This window comes from Passer montanus, unplaced genomic scaffold (assembly GCF_014805655.1).
Source record: "Passer montanus isolate IOZ18808 unplaced genomic scaffold, ASM1480565v1 scaffold18, whole genome shotgun sequence".
Taxonomy (NCBI): Eukaryota; Metazoa; Chordata; class Aves; order Passeriformes; family Passeridae; genus Passer; species Passer montanus.
The window spans coordinates 5,954,303-5,968,166 of record NW_024365381.1 but is presented as its reverse complement, the minus strand read 5'-3'; the positions used below and the strand labels follow the sequence as shown (position 1 = coordinate 5,968,166).

At 37.2% G+C, this 13,864-nt stretch overlaps 1 protein-coding gene across 8 annotated transcripts in view; it reads right to left on the bottom strand.

Annotated features, from left to right (window-relative positions):
* Window positions 1-13,864, bottom strand: part of RYR3 (ryanodine receptor 3) — a 193,441-nt gene that overhangs the window by 46,671 nt on the left and 132,906 nt on the right. For all 8 annotated transcript variants that reach the window (XM_039705015.1, XM_039705018.1, XM_039705016.1 and 5 more), the window contains 8 exons: window positions 11,969-12,018; window positions 11,222-11,282; window positions 9,946-10,184; window positions 8,938-9,019; window positions 5,018-5,148; window positions 2,030-2,350; window positions 440-680; window positions 38-125 (listed from right to left, as the gene is read on the bottom strand). In XM_039705015.1, the coding sequence (XP_039560949.1) occupies window positions 38-125; window positions 440-680; window positions 2,030-2,350; window positions 5,018-5,148; window positions 8,938-9,019; window positions 9,946-10,184; window positions 11,222-11,282; window positions 11,969-12,018 (1,213 nt within the window). The remainder of the gene's footprint in view (window positions 1-37; window positions 126-439; window positions 681-2,029; window positions 2,351-5,017; window positions 5,149-8,937; window positions 9,020-9,945; window positions 10,185-11,221; window positions 11,283-11,968; window positions 12,019-13,864) is intronic.

Here is a 13,864-nt window from a genome sequence, read left to right as displayed (position 1 = left end):
GAATGAAATTAAAGGACAAGTGCACATTTTATCTTACATGTGATTTACACCACAGGATAAAAACTTCAGCCACCATTCGAAAGAGTTCATCAGAATCCGCATCTGGTTTCTTTAGCCAATTAGCTCTAATTACAAAAATAAAAGAAATTTAAAAGAAGATACTAAAAAGAAGACAGTTAACATAATGATCCCTATTTAATAGATCAGATAGCATTTTTCTAGTTAATCTAGGAATTTGCATCTGAAAAAAGGTGTGAATTAAAGGTAAGACTTTCTTTAAGAATGTTAAATTATTCAGGATTAAGGTTTAAGAATCTTAAAATATGCAGGATCTGATTCTTACCCTAAGATTAAGTGAACTGTGTTCCTCCTGATTGTCTGATCATAGATTCCAGTATATTAAGTAATAAATATGAGTTTAATTATATAGGTTTTTTACCTGTTGTTGTCTACATAACGTATCAACATTGGATAGAAGGCATAAAGGTCTCTACAAAGTACAGCAAACTCATCAAGAATGAGTAGCTCAGCTTCTTGGGTGTCATTTTTATTGTCTGCTTTCAGTTGCTCTTCTTCCATCACTATCTTCATAGCTTTTTTCTTCAATTTATCCAGTGTTGGAATAAAGTGAGATCTGAGAAGATCAGGTCTGGCTTTGCTGATGATGGGTTGAGCATAAACTATACATGAAAATATAGATAATTCTATGATTAATGCATGACTGGTGTCTTTCATTGTATTAACATGAATGTGAAAGTTCTAGAAACAGTAAACGTTATGGGGCTTCATAAATTTTACACCATAAAATTATTAATAAAACTATGAATGTAGCTTTATAGAAACTGTGTATTGAGAGGTCAAAAGACTGTGGATTTGTATTACAAATCAGTTGAATATCAATTAAACTATCATGGTTTTGGCAAGTTCCATATCTCTAACTAAGAACCTAATCAAAATAAGTATTGGGACACAAAGCTCTCAGAAAAATACTTCTTGTTTTGTTCTGGGGTTTTTTTTGTCTGGGATGGTTTTTTGTATTCAATGTCAGAAAACCAGAAGATAGTGTTCTGGAAAAATTCCTTTACTTCTCTGCTACTTCTCTGCCTTGGGCAAGTTAAAATTAAGAGAATGGATGAGTAATTCAAGGTCATAGATCAATTTTGTACAAGTACTTGCATGCAAACTACTGAAGTCAAAATATAAACTATTAATGTCAAAAATCCTTGCAAGAACAACACGAGTGTATTATCACCTTATGTAGATGAATCAGTACAAAACCGCAGGAAACACCCTCTATAATTAAGCAGCAATTTTTTTACTAAATTTTAATGGAATCCTTGTAATTATTTAAGACCTTCCAGCATTTAAAACACCAAAACTACAGTACTAATGGGTACTGGTTACTCAAATTTAGCAGGAAATTATTATCTTTACATAGATTTTCTTGAACTGTGTTATTGCACATTATATTCTAAACTGTATAATATGAATGATAAAATTTGGATATGGTGAACTTCTTTGGCAGGATAAATACTATATCTTATGTGATATTTGGAAAAACTTTCAGCTTATTTAATAGCTCACACATTTATTTAGGCAAACCAACTAATTTTGAACTTGAGATACTCCTGAGATTATTTTACCATTTGTATTTTCTTTCCCTGTTGTCCTGATATTTCATGAACATAATTCACTCTACTGTAAAACTCCAGGCTCTTGAAAATCAATGGAATTCACAATTCCAAATTAAGCACTAAGGCTCTTATACAGTGCATAGAGAAGGAGATTTTCAAGATCTCTTATAAGGAATAGAAAGCTCTCTACTTACAGTGATGCTACAATGCATGCATATAACTAATAATAAAACATAAACATATTTCTCTTATTGTTACTTATATTTTATTTATCTTTCTTTCATGATGGTTCTAGTTATAATTTTTGTTATTATATGACTGGGTAATAAAGTAAAGCATAGCAAAGTAGTTCAATATTATTAGTACAATTACTGTTCAAAAAATATTTACAGTACCTGCAATTCTTTTCATCCAAGAGGCTTCATCTATTCCCAGATTGTTGTTAATGATTTTTAGAATGTTTCCAAGAACAATGCTCAGATGCTCAGATGTTATCATTGTACAGCAAGGCCCAGCACTTTGAGGAACACTCTCAGACCCTCTTTCCCACCAGTAGGATAAATAGTTGCATAGCATGGGTAAGATCACCTCAATTACATGAGGCATTTCAGTATACCTTGCTCCAGACTCTGCTAAATCATTTATTTCCTTTATTAATCTATCCAGCTGAGGGATCTCTGGACACATTTCTTCCACTGTATCAGGCATACCTAAAACTGCAAGTAAAGGTAGAAAACCAAAATATTAATTAGCAGAATGAAAGAGAACATCTCTGTTTAAACCCTAAATATGAATGGCTCTGATTTTTTTCCTTCACCATCCTGGACAGGCAGAGCCATAGTAACACTTTGGGGTATGCATGGGTATCTCCTTTCATAAATTGTGTCTTACGGATGACGTGCATATAGCGATAATGTAAATAATAGCTGCCATAAAGGTATGGCTTTACCCTAAAATGTCCTGCAATTATCTGGTGAGCTATGTAAATGTGCAGAAGATAAAGCTTATTTTAATATTGGTTATACTCCGGACATTGTATTCATAATTATTCACAATTTGTATGCTGGTTTGCCAAAGATTAAATTCACCTTGGGGAAAGGGAAAGAAACAATTCAAAATTATGGGTGGGGTTAAAAGGAAACTGGACTTAGTTCACAAACTATCTCCCAACAAAATTGCCAGGAAAGAATTCCAGTTATCATATGCCTGTATTAGAAAATAAAGGGTGCTTATTCAGCAATTAACAACCCATCAGAATCTAATCTAGTGACAGTCACTCAAACAAAATTCTTCCACTGTTCCTGGACATGGTAGTGGTTATAGTACTGCTTCTATAAAACAGACCTGACAGGGAGGAAGGGCTAGCAGAAGCTTTTCCATAACTGCTTTTATATGGAAAAAACTTCATGAAGAATATGAAGTCAATCTAACCATATTTATTTTTCTTTTTTGTTTCTTTAAAGGTACAAGGATTTTGGCAGTTACTGATTCTTTCATGGATCAGTGAGGAAAATGCTGAAATATTTTAAGATATGAGTCCCTTGAGAGTAAGTTGGGAGACAAGCAAGCAAAGAAATTCAATGCAGATTGATTCATGTTCCTTTCAATGGAAACAGAGAATGGGTAAGGCCCATTGTGGGGTTCTGTGTGTAGATGGGGAATGAGATGCTGGAAAGCAGTGTCATGAAAAGAAATCTCGGACCCTCTTTGGCAGCAAGTTTATTATGAGTCAGCAGTGCCCTGGCAGCCAGGAGGGCCAGCCTGTGTCCTGGCGTGCATCAGGCACAACATCACGGCTGGGCAAGGGAGGGGATTGTCCCCTCTGCTGAGCTGGGGCAGCCTCACCTGGAGGTAAGACCTTACCTACTGTGCTCAGTTTTGGACATCAGAATATTAAAAAACAATTAAGCTTTTAGGGAGTACCTAAAGGGGGGCCACAGGGATGGGGAAGGGGAAGCCTTATGAGGAGCTAGGTTTAGTCACTTCGGAAGTGGTCACAGCACCAGCCTGACAGAGTTCAAGAAGCATTTGAATAACACTCTCAGGCCACGGTGGGATGGTTGTGGAGTCTTGTGCAGGGCCAGGAGTTGGACTCAAGGATCCTTGTGATCCCTCCCAGCTCAGGTTATTCTATGGTTCTGTGATCTGGTCCTGGTCAAGCAAGGATATTCCTAGAGCTCATGGTACAGGCTTTTGTCCAGATGGTTCTTGAGTGTCTCCTGTGATGGAGACTCCACAACTTCTCTGAGCAATCTGGTCCAATGCACAGTCACCCAACAGGAAAGTTCTTCCTCATGTTAGGTGAAACTTTCTGTGCATCAATTTCTGCCTGTTACCCATTTTCTTATTTCTAGGCACCACCGAGGAGAACCTGGGTCCATCTTCTTTACACCCTCCCTTTAGATATTTTGTGTACATTGATGGGGTCCCCTCTCAGTCATCTCTTCATGAGACTGAAGAGACCCAGCTCTCTCAGACTTTCCTTATAAGAGGGATGCTCATGTCCCCTCGTCATCTCTGTTGCCCTTCACTGCATCCACTCCAGGAGCTCCCTGTCTCTCGTGTCCTGAGGAGCCCAGACCTGGACACAGCACTCACCAGGGCTGGTCAGGCCTCACCAGGGCTAAGTAGAGGGGAAAGACCACCTCCCTTGACCTGCTGGCCGTGCTCTTCCTTATACAGGTCACAGTGGCCTTCTTGGCCACAAGGACACACTGCTAGCTCAGGAATAGTTTGTTGTCCACCAGTACCCCCCATATTTCTCCACAAAGCTGCTTTCCAGCAGGTCAGCTCCAGGCCTGGACTGGTCCATGGGGTTATTCTTCCCCAGGTGCAGGACCCTGCCTTTGGTGAATTTGAGACAGTTCTTTGCCCATCTGTCCAACTTGTCAAAGTCCCTTTTTCATCAAGGTTTCATGGAATGAATCATATTCTCTGGGAGTTCCCTGTACCAAACTGCTTTGGATCATTGGTTTGACAACAAAACCATAGAAATTATTTTTCTGTTCACTTAAATCAGATATTATACCTCTTGTATTTTGCTACATGAGCACAACTGTATTTTGCCAAAAAATTTTGTAATGTAGATATGTACATCTTCAATTAAGCTTAAAACATTACAGTATGCATCTTTAGAAAAGTATTCAAACATCATGTTCAGAAAAATATCAAAAAAAACTAGGAGAAAGAGAACATTGTTAGCACAGTCTCAACAAAGCAGAACAAGGCTAAAATGGCAAGGAATGAAACATCAGTAGCAGGACCTCTGCTGAGGCATACATTCAAGGGCTTTTTCATTATACAAGTTCTATTATTTAGTTGGAGTGGAGTAAACAGGTTTTTGGGTTTGTTGATTGGTTTTTTTTGTGAGGAACAGTACTTACTTGCTCTTTCTCTTGCACTTTTTGTGTTGAAAACAGACAGTGGATTGTAGTGGTTGAGGGAAGGCTCAAGGAATGCTACTGGAATGGCTGCCGCAAGAGATGCCAAACACTCACCAAGCGCGGGACGCTGCCTGTGTATGAGAGACACTAAAAGTCATCTGAGAGGAAAAGTGTTTCACCAGGCTTTCTGTGTCTAGCATACATGATAAAAAGAAGTATTAGTATTTATAGTTGATTTTTAAAATATTTTTTAAACATTAGGAACCATCTGATAACTTAAAAACAATCGATTTATCACATGAAAAGAGCTACCAGAGATCACAATGTTGTAAGAAAAACAGTTTTAAAACTCCACTTCCACCAGTGTTCTGGTTCTGATCAGGACAGGGTTAATTTTTGGCATGGACAGGACCCAGAGGTTATTCTATGCCACCTCATGTCATTGAGAGGGACAGGGCTTCTTAGGGGTCAGACATTGTCGGGGGTCCGGTGTGATGGGGAGCAATTGCATGTGAATTGTTTGCCTCTTTCTTGTACACCATTGTTAGGACTGTTGCTCTTACTGTTCATTGCCTTATTTTTTTGTTGTTTCCAGTAAATTGCTGTTATCTCAACCCATGATATTTACCTTTAGTGCCTTCAATTCTTCCCTCCATCCACCACAGGGACAGGGGAGGAGGGATTGAGTAAGTGGCTCATGGACACTCTCAAACATGGTTTGGAGTGTTTCTGTGGGAAATACTTAGGGAATGCCATTTTGAAACCAACACCCCTATTTGGCACTCAGCATACGGCAGGAAGGGGTGAGATAACAGCATATGTGACCAGAGTGGGTACGAAGCAAAAGTGATTATTGTATTAGGTCCAGAGCCACTGGTCACGATGCTGCTTGGTCAGTCCACATGGTTGTGGTACCTAACCTTGTATACACTCCCACATATGCAATATGTGCTCCTCATGGTGATATTCTTCAGAGCAGAGAGAGGGATGAGGATTGCTTTGTTGCTGCACTATGTAATATCAGCTTATGACTTGATAACAAGGACAATGAAAGTCATTTGGGATGTGTATTCAGTGCTACTCTTCTGCCCTTATCTTGGGCACTACTGCAGGGAGTCCATTAAAAATTGTATCCAGCCTGTGGGAAGAAGAAGCTAGATCATTTTCCCCAGCTTTTCACCCCCTTATCCTCCTTCAGACCTGTTACCACTGCTTTTGAGGATTTTGAACTTCCCCTGGATGTTAAGGAAAACATGCTCTTATTGCTTGGTCTGCTGTGTCCCCTCGCTTTGATCCGCACCATGGAGTTACAAAAGAGATTTTTAGGAGAGTATTTCAGAGATCTGCCCCGAAGGTGCATAGTCACAAAGGGTATGGAAGGTGGAAGAAAAGGTGCCAGCCTTTGAAGGATGATTCTGCTCTAATGGTTTTTAAGTTTACCCCAGAGCAACTACAGTGCTTGATAAAGTGGCAGAATATCTGAAGGAAAACTGCCGTGGCAGTTTCAGGGAGGTGCAAAGTTATGCAACATGCTGGACTCTAGCTACTATTTTTGGACACTGCTTGGTACTGGACAGCACCCTCAGGCGGAGGAGAAGGAGGAAATCAATGCATTGGGGCCACTCAAACTGCAGCTGAACCAGAGGAACAACCTCTGCCAGTAGCAGTAACCCCTACACAGAAGAAAAAATACAAGACAGAGAAAATCAGTTTTCTTAGTGAGGGAGGAAGAGGAAATAGGGCCCTCACAAGGAGGAAGACTCGGGGTGAAAGATAATCCCTTGATTCCTATTCCTGGGTGAGCTGTGTGAATAGATTTCATCTACCAGTCAGGTGAGCCCCTTGTGACCTGACTGCTCCAATGCTGGGACATTGTGACCCACGATATGACATTGGATGGTAGAGAAGCTGAGCATCTGGGATCCCTGTCCTGGGATATGGGCATTGCAAAAGGGATTGGGGAAAGGGCAGAAACTCTCCGCCTCTGGAGGCAACTCCTGGCAAATGTGAGGGAAAGGTATCTTTTCAAGGGTCGGCTATTAGTGCACCAAGACAAGTGAAACACCATGAAGAAAGGTATGCAGTCAGTAGAGCATTAGGGCTCAAAGTAATCAAGAGCTACAGCATTTTGCATCCAGTTCTCAACATTTATGAATCATGGAGACTTTTAGAGAAGAAATGTTCATAGAAAAATCAGAAATAACTGCAACATCCTAAAGAAGCTAAACAGTCTTTGTACAAAGGATAAAACATTTGACAAAGGAAGTTAGTCTTAACAGAGCAGCAGCAGCAGCAATTGAATTAAGAATTAGTCCTGAGCCCCTGCAGCCAGCAGAACTATTTCAGCCATAAAAAGAGATATTTATCTATGAAAAGTGCACTATGACTCATTCTGCATTGAAAGGTAAAACTTCTTAATGTCCCTGCCAAAATTCACTAGGAGAAAAATGTGCAATTTGATCCTGAAACCGAACATTGCTTAATTTGAATAACTGTTCAAGTCAGCTCAATCACTCACTTCTAAGTTTTCTGAAACATTGAGCATTGTGTTTGAAATCCTGCTTCCCACCTAGACACTGATGTCTGCCTAAAACTGTAATTGAGGAGTGTGAGATTAGTGAAAAACAAACTAAATGAAATCCACTGTTGAAAACCTCTCACACAGCCTTAGGAGAATAATTAGTTTCCTTGGATATATCCAATCCAATCACTTTTCCATTCTCAGAAGACAATTGCTGCAGGCAAAGGTGATGCTGCTAGCTTCAATAGGTTTAAGGAAACTGTCCAGTGCTTACAGATTTTGCCAATCAAGTGGAGGCTTGTGCTCTGAGCTTTTCTTATTGAAAGGCAGCTCAAACACAATCATGTTTCATTTCCTGTGAGGAGATCCTGACTGATAGATAAGGTGTAAGGCACTTCCTATTTTTCCTATCAGATCTATGTAAAGGAGTATTAAGGATTTTGAAGCCCAGAAAGAGAAGAAAAAGAGTATAGCTTTGTGATTAGTGATGGATGCATAAATGCCTGAATGAGAATGTACAGCTTGCAGAGTGGGAGGAAAGACCTGTCCACCAGACACCTCTTGCATTTTGTGTGAAAGAATTCTGAATAAACTCTGGAAGGAAGGAATTGGAGACCAGCATTCCTCACATTAAGCAAAGCCTCTCCTAAGCAGACTACAGATTTTCATTTCTTCCAGTTTAGTCTCTCTCTCCCTATGGCTCTTAAGCTTTTATCATAAGAAAGGCAGCCAAAATCACCTAACCTAAAACTTTCACGAGTATTAGGATGGGTTATCCTTATTGAGTTTCCTGCCTTGTGATACACAGACAAGCAATGAGAGTTCTGTTTTCTGAGCTAACAAATACAGATTTGATCTCCTTCTATTGGAAGAAAGAGCTTGAAACATAGCAGAGAAACTACATGCTTAAAGGAACTGTAGACCTTAGTGATTTTTAAATACAAGTAACTAGTGGTTTTCTTTGTAGAGCTAATGGCTGTCAGAATACTTTGCATGGCTCAGGATTTTATGCTCAGGACAACTCTTTTGACAACCCTTTATAGACCTAGGTGTGAAACAGATGCTTCCTACTTAGTACTCAGCCTACTTATCACAGCAATATGTGGCAGAAAAACTTTGAGAACCTAATGGCAACCCAAAGAAAAATTTAGCTTTTCCTATGTGCAAAATAGACTCTGTGCAGATACACTACCATATGTAGAATAAGTTATTTACTTATATTGAGGGTTTTTTCCCTGTGGAATTGAATGCTGAAGTATAGCAATTATTTTCAAGGGAAAGTGTATTTTAAACATCTCTTACTCTTTCAAATTCACCTTTCATCCAAACTGCTTTATTACCTGAGCAACTGACTCCTAATGAAAAGAAAACTTTGCATGCTGAGTTTTACACTTAATACCTTTCAACATAGATGTTCTTTCCGGTCCCAAGGGAATAGAGGCTACAAAGAATTCTGTAACATGAAACTTGTACATCACCCACTAGAGGAAAATGAAAATGCATTATCAATATTTATTCAGAAAAGGATTACTTTTCAAATATCAAACATCTGTTTTATGCAATATCTTAAACAGTATCTAAAACTTTTCACACATATATATCACTGAACATTCTGAGTGTCCATACTCCACATGGTATTTACCTTTGATGTCTCTAATTCCTGGTCAATCATCTACATTCATTCCAAAGCCTACCAGATCATTAGATATTCCAAGAGGACAGCAGATATTTATTAATAATAAATTCCAGGTTATCAGACTTGCAGAGTACAATTTTAAGCTAAACAACATCATTCTGTGTTTAAAGGTCTAACCTTTAAATACACAATCTAAAGGTTCCATGTTTTTAAAGAAATTATTTTCATGGTTATCCATCTTTTAATTATGAACGAAACATATACAAAATTTTGGAACATAATTGCAGGCATTAGAAACATTAGAAAGTAATAAAACCATTCAGCATATTGCTGAATCTCAAGGAGTCATTTCAGTATTTTTAAACCAACTGATGCTAAAAACAGGGAAAATTTAAATTCAAATACCTACAGTGGTTTTCCCATGTAAGTGAAAATTCATAAGGGTTTTATAGTGAGTTGTCTCCTTTAATATAACAAAACACTGTTTTTGTATGGAAAACTAGTCTCATGCACACATTTGTTAAGAGAGCATTTAAAGAGATATTTTAATTTCCCTCTCAATGTTTGAAGAAATATTGTACATAATGAAGCTTATTGAGTATTTTTTTCAACATGTACTAGAAATAAAGTACTATGTTGCTAATTTCAGAATTAATTTTGGAAATGTACATGCTACTGAAAACAGAATTTCATTCTCTGAATCCATTCACTCATGACTAAATAACATTTGTAGCATTATAACACAATAAAATTCAAAATTAAAATACTTACAAAGTAAATCTATTCCAAAGTGATATTGTGAAATATGTTCAAAAATTGATGTTAAGATTGGTAACAATGCTACTGTAGTATAATTGATATTCTGTGAAACGCCCTTGATTTGTGTTCTTGAATGAGTAAATTTTCCCAGTTTAAGGTTTTCGGAAGTTTTTTCCAAGTCTTCAGCTGCATTTTCAAAAAAGGCACGCAATCCTGCTTTAACAAGCTCAGATCCTGATTTCATAACAGTTCTGAAAAACAAAGAAGGGGAAAAATATCAACTTGTCTTGATATTTAGTAGTTGTGTAGAGATACATGTGCAGGTTAGTTACATTCTGCCAGTGGTTGAAGATACCCACATGTATCAGGGAACTTCCCATTAGGAACAGAAAAGAGCACTTACATCTGAATAGCAGTATAAGCAACAATTTTCTTTGAGTATTTAATACAAAATAATAACAACAAAGTCCTTGATTCCACAGTCTTGCCTTTCCAGGTTTTTGTGGTCTGCTTTTGAGTAAGATAATGTCTTCCCAGTAAATGTCAAAAGTCATGAGAAAGCTTCTCTATAAAATATGCTCAAAATCCCCAAAATCTTAATCCCTACAGTTTTATGGGAGTCACAGAAACTTACACAGGTGTGTAAATCAGGATACTTCAAAGCCCTGAAATCTAGAAAATGCAACTGCAATACCAGAATCACAGTCCCATTCATTGACTTCTTGCATGGTTCTCTGACACCTTACTGAAGATGCCAGTATTATTCACAAGTTCACAATAAGTTCATTATCAGGCTGCTGTGTAACTTAACCAGGCCAGAAAACAGCTCAAATTCAAAAACTTCTTGCCTCTGTTTTAATCTACACAATCACTTCAATGATAAGCAGTAAAAGTTAGCAAATATAACTATGCCCATATATTAATATACTCTGCATACTTCTAATGACAAATTTTACACTATGCACTAAACTTTCTTAATATCTGCAGGTATCACTACTTTCAGTTCCAATGGTGATGTCATTTATATCTCCCCATAAAGTCTTCAAATGAACTTGGTAAATTTGACAAGTGTTTTCAGTGTTTGAATGACAGACATGGAGCAGAAAAATGTACGTGAAACACTTTAGACAAAATTTGCAACTGTGGAGGGCAATATCTGAATTGTTTATGCTCTTAAGATCTTTGATTGCAAATAAAGATTAAAAAAATACAGAAGAAATCTAATTGCTTCTGAAAATTTCTGTGAAACCTTAGTAGTGTGCAGCTGGTACAAAAGCTGCAAACTTACCGTGTGTCAAGAGACTGAGCTAAGATGTGCAGGCAGTTCACCATCGTAGCAGAATCACTTCCTGGTTAGAAAGAAATACTATGAGAGCACAATGGCACAGGAAACAGCACCATATAATGATCCAAAATGTCCTTACTGCTGATGCTCAGTTTAAGCAAGACATTACCTAAGTCTCCCACCTTAGATCACTGAGGAGGGAGTTAAGCCTGGTGCTAGAATTAACTTTTAATTTTTTAAGTCAATTTCCATATAAGTACTAAACAGAATAACTAATGTCTACTCAGGCACATTTTTACCACCTAACCTCACAACATTCTGAACTCTGTATCTTGTAGCATTTGCATTTCTTTTATTTTTTTTTACCAATATCTTTGTAGGAGGTGTATTATTTTTCCTTACATCCCCTTTTATCTATTGAGAAATTGATCTATTGGATTCAACAGTTGGATGAGTGAAATCAAACTAATTAGTGTAAGATTACTTTTGAAAAGCTAAAAGTAACTGCAAAGCATTGATTTTTTTTTTCATGGAGTCTGGAGATATGACAATGTGCTGTTTCTTCCTGCTTCAACACCTTATATATTTTATTAAGTGTTAGCTTCAGAGACGTGTTCAATGCCCTCACTAATTTCACTAGAAGCTTATGGAGCATTAAAAAGAATTTTGGCTATAGTTGTGAAAATCTTCAAGAGCAACAATGATTATGTATTCTTTAAATTTTTATCAAGCTCTTTCTTAACTACTTACCAAAAAGTGAGATCCTATGTCTAACAAGAGCAGCTAGTTTGCAGAACAGGCTAAAGTAGAGAAGAACAGAGAGAGCAAAGCAAGACAAAGATGAAAGACTCATTTAGAATAGGAGGTAAAGAACAGTAGGAATATGAAAAAGAAAACACAACATAGTTCCTGGAAAGCATATTTTGAGTGATACATGATGATTAACAGTCAACTGCATTAAGAGTAACATTTTGAAACTCTTGAGACTTTCATTTTCTATATTTCACCGCTTCAGAGGTGTCTTGAAATCTAAAACTGTCTTTTGACAGTGGTTTTCAACAATTGCATACTATATGGCTGAGTAATTCTTAATGGCTATTATTTCTGAATAAGAATTTTTTTTTTTGTAAGGACAAGAAAAAATGAGAAACATTTTAGTGTTTTACTTGGCATTCTGCAGGAAATGAGTTTTAAAAATTATACTATTTGAAATAATTTTCAAGGCTGTCCTTTGTAAATAAATAAATCTGTGTTTACCCTCTGATAATGATAATATGAATCCTAAATATATACACACTAGAAGAGCTTCTGGCAAGTATATCAGATACTTGCATATCTAACCTACCTGTCAAAATAGTAGGATAATTAAGAGAATATAGCACAAACACCCTAAAGATTAAAGGGGTTACTTCAACAAAGACAGCTGACATATCATTTGGGCCATACTTTACAAATGGAATTAGGGCAAAAGAAAACAAAGCGTATACCTTAGGACTTGGTACGGTCTCATACTAACCACAGATTTTTATTGCTATCTTCACAATGGTAAGGAGATACTATACTTCCTATAAGATGAAAATGGCAGATAGTCACTTCTCTCAGTGAAGGATGCACAAGGAATTATAAGATATTTCTGCAGTTGTACTAGCAGGTACTTGTGCTAGACATCTAACTTCTTGATGTGCCTTTGTAAAGCCACTTTTATAGCCCTAGAACACATCCTCCTACCTTCATTAAGACCTGCCTGACTTTAGAGAAGTAACAGGAGTACTCAGAGAGGAAGCATGAAATTGAAATGAAATGAAGTGACACTTCCATCCTCCTGAGCCTGAGCTGTCTTTCCCAGCTGCTGGAGGACTGTCTCACAAGTTTGTAAATGTCTCAGAGCTGAGTCAAGCAGAATCTTGGGGGCTTACCACCATTACACACAACTGCTCTATAGGAACTGCCACACACAAAGAAGATGGAAACAGAGTGTAAAAAAAATTTAGAGAAATGCAAAAATGTGTTGAGACAAACTGAAGAGAGGAATCTAGGAAGCTGAGTCCTAGGCATGATCTTATGTAATAACACATAACCTTTACTTTCAAATTTTATATCTACTTTCCACTGTTAAAAAGAAGTTAACTCTGGTCAACAGAGTGAAGGAAAGTCAAAGAAATCTGAGAAACTGACAGCTAAGCTAAGAAAGCACGAGAGTAAAACAGTTTGAAATACTATGAAACAAAATTTCCAAAAGAAAGTAACTGGCAGCAGACCTCAAGGGGAAGGAAAAAACCTGGCAAATTGTTCAAGTCACAGTTAAAGCACAATTAAATATTATTTCATATTATTTTAATATTTTAATCACAGGAAAGAGAAATTCCTATTTTCGTATAGGCAGCACATTCTAAATTAAAAGGCATTTATTTTTAACATAATTTTCTAGAATAACTTTGTGTCAAATGGCTGATTCCATCCAAACAGTAAAGATATGCAAAAATTATGAAATTCCAGTTGTACTTGTGTAGGGGCAGAAATAATTTTGTGTAGAATCCGTATTTCCCCCTCAAAAGCTGCCTGGTGGTATTTTTAACACTTTTTTGGTAGCTGAAAATTTAGATAAGTGTGAGACCATTTAAATCAACCAACAGTGGAAAGAGTTTT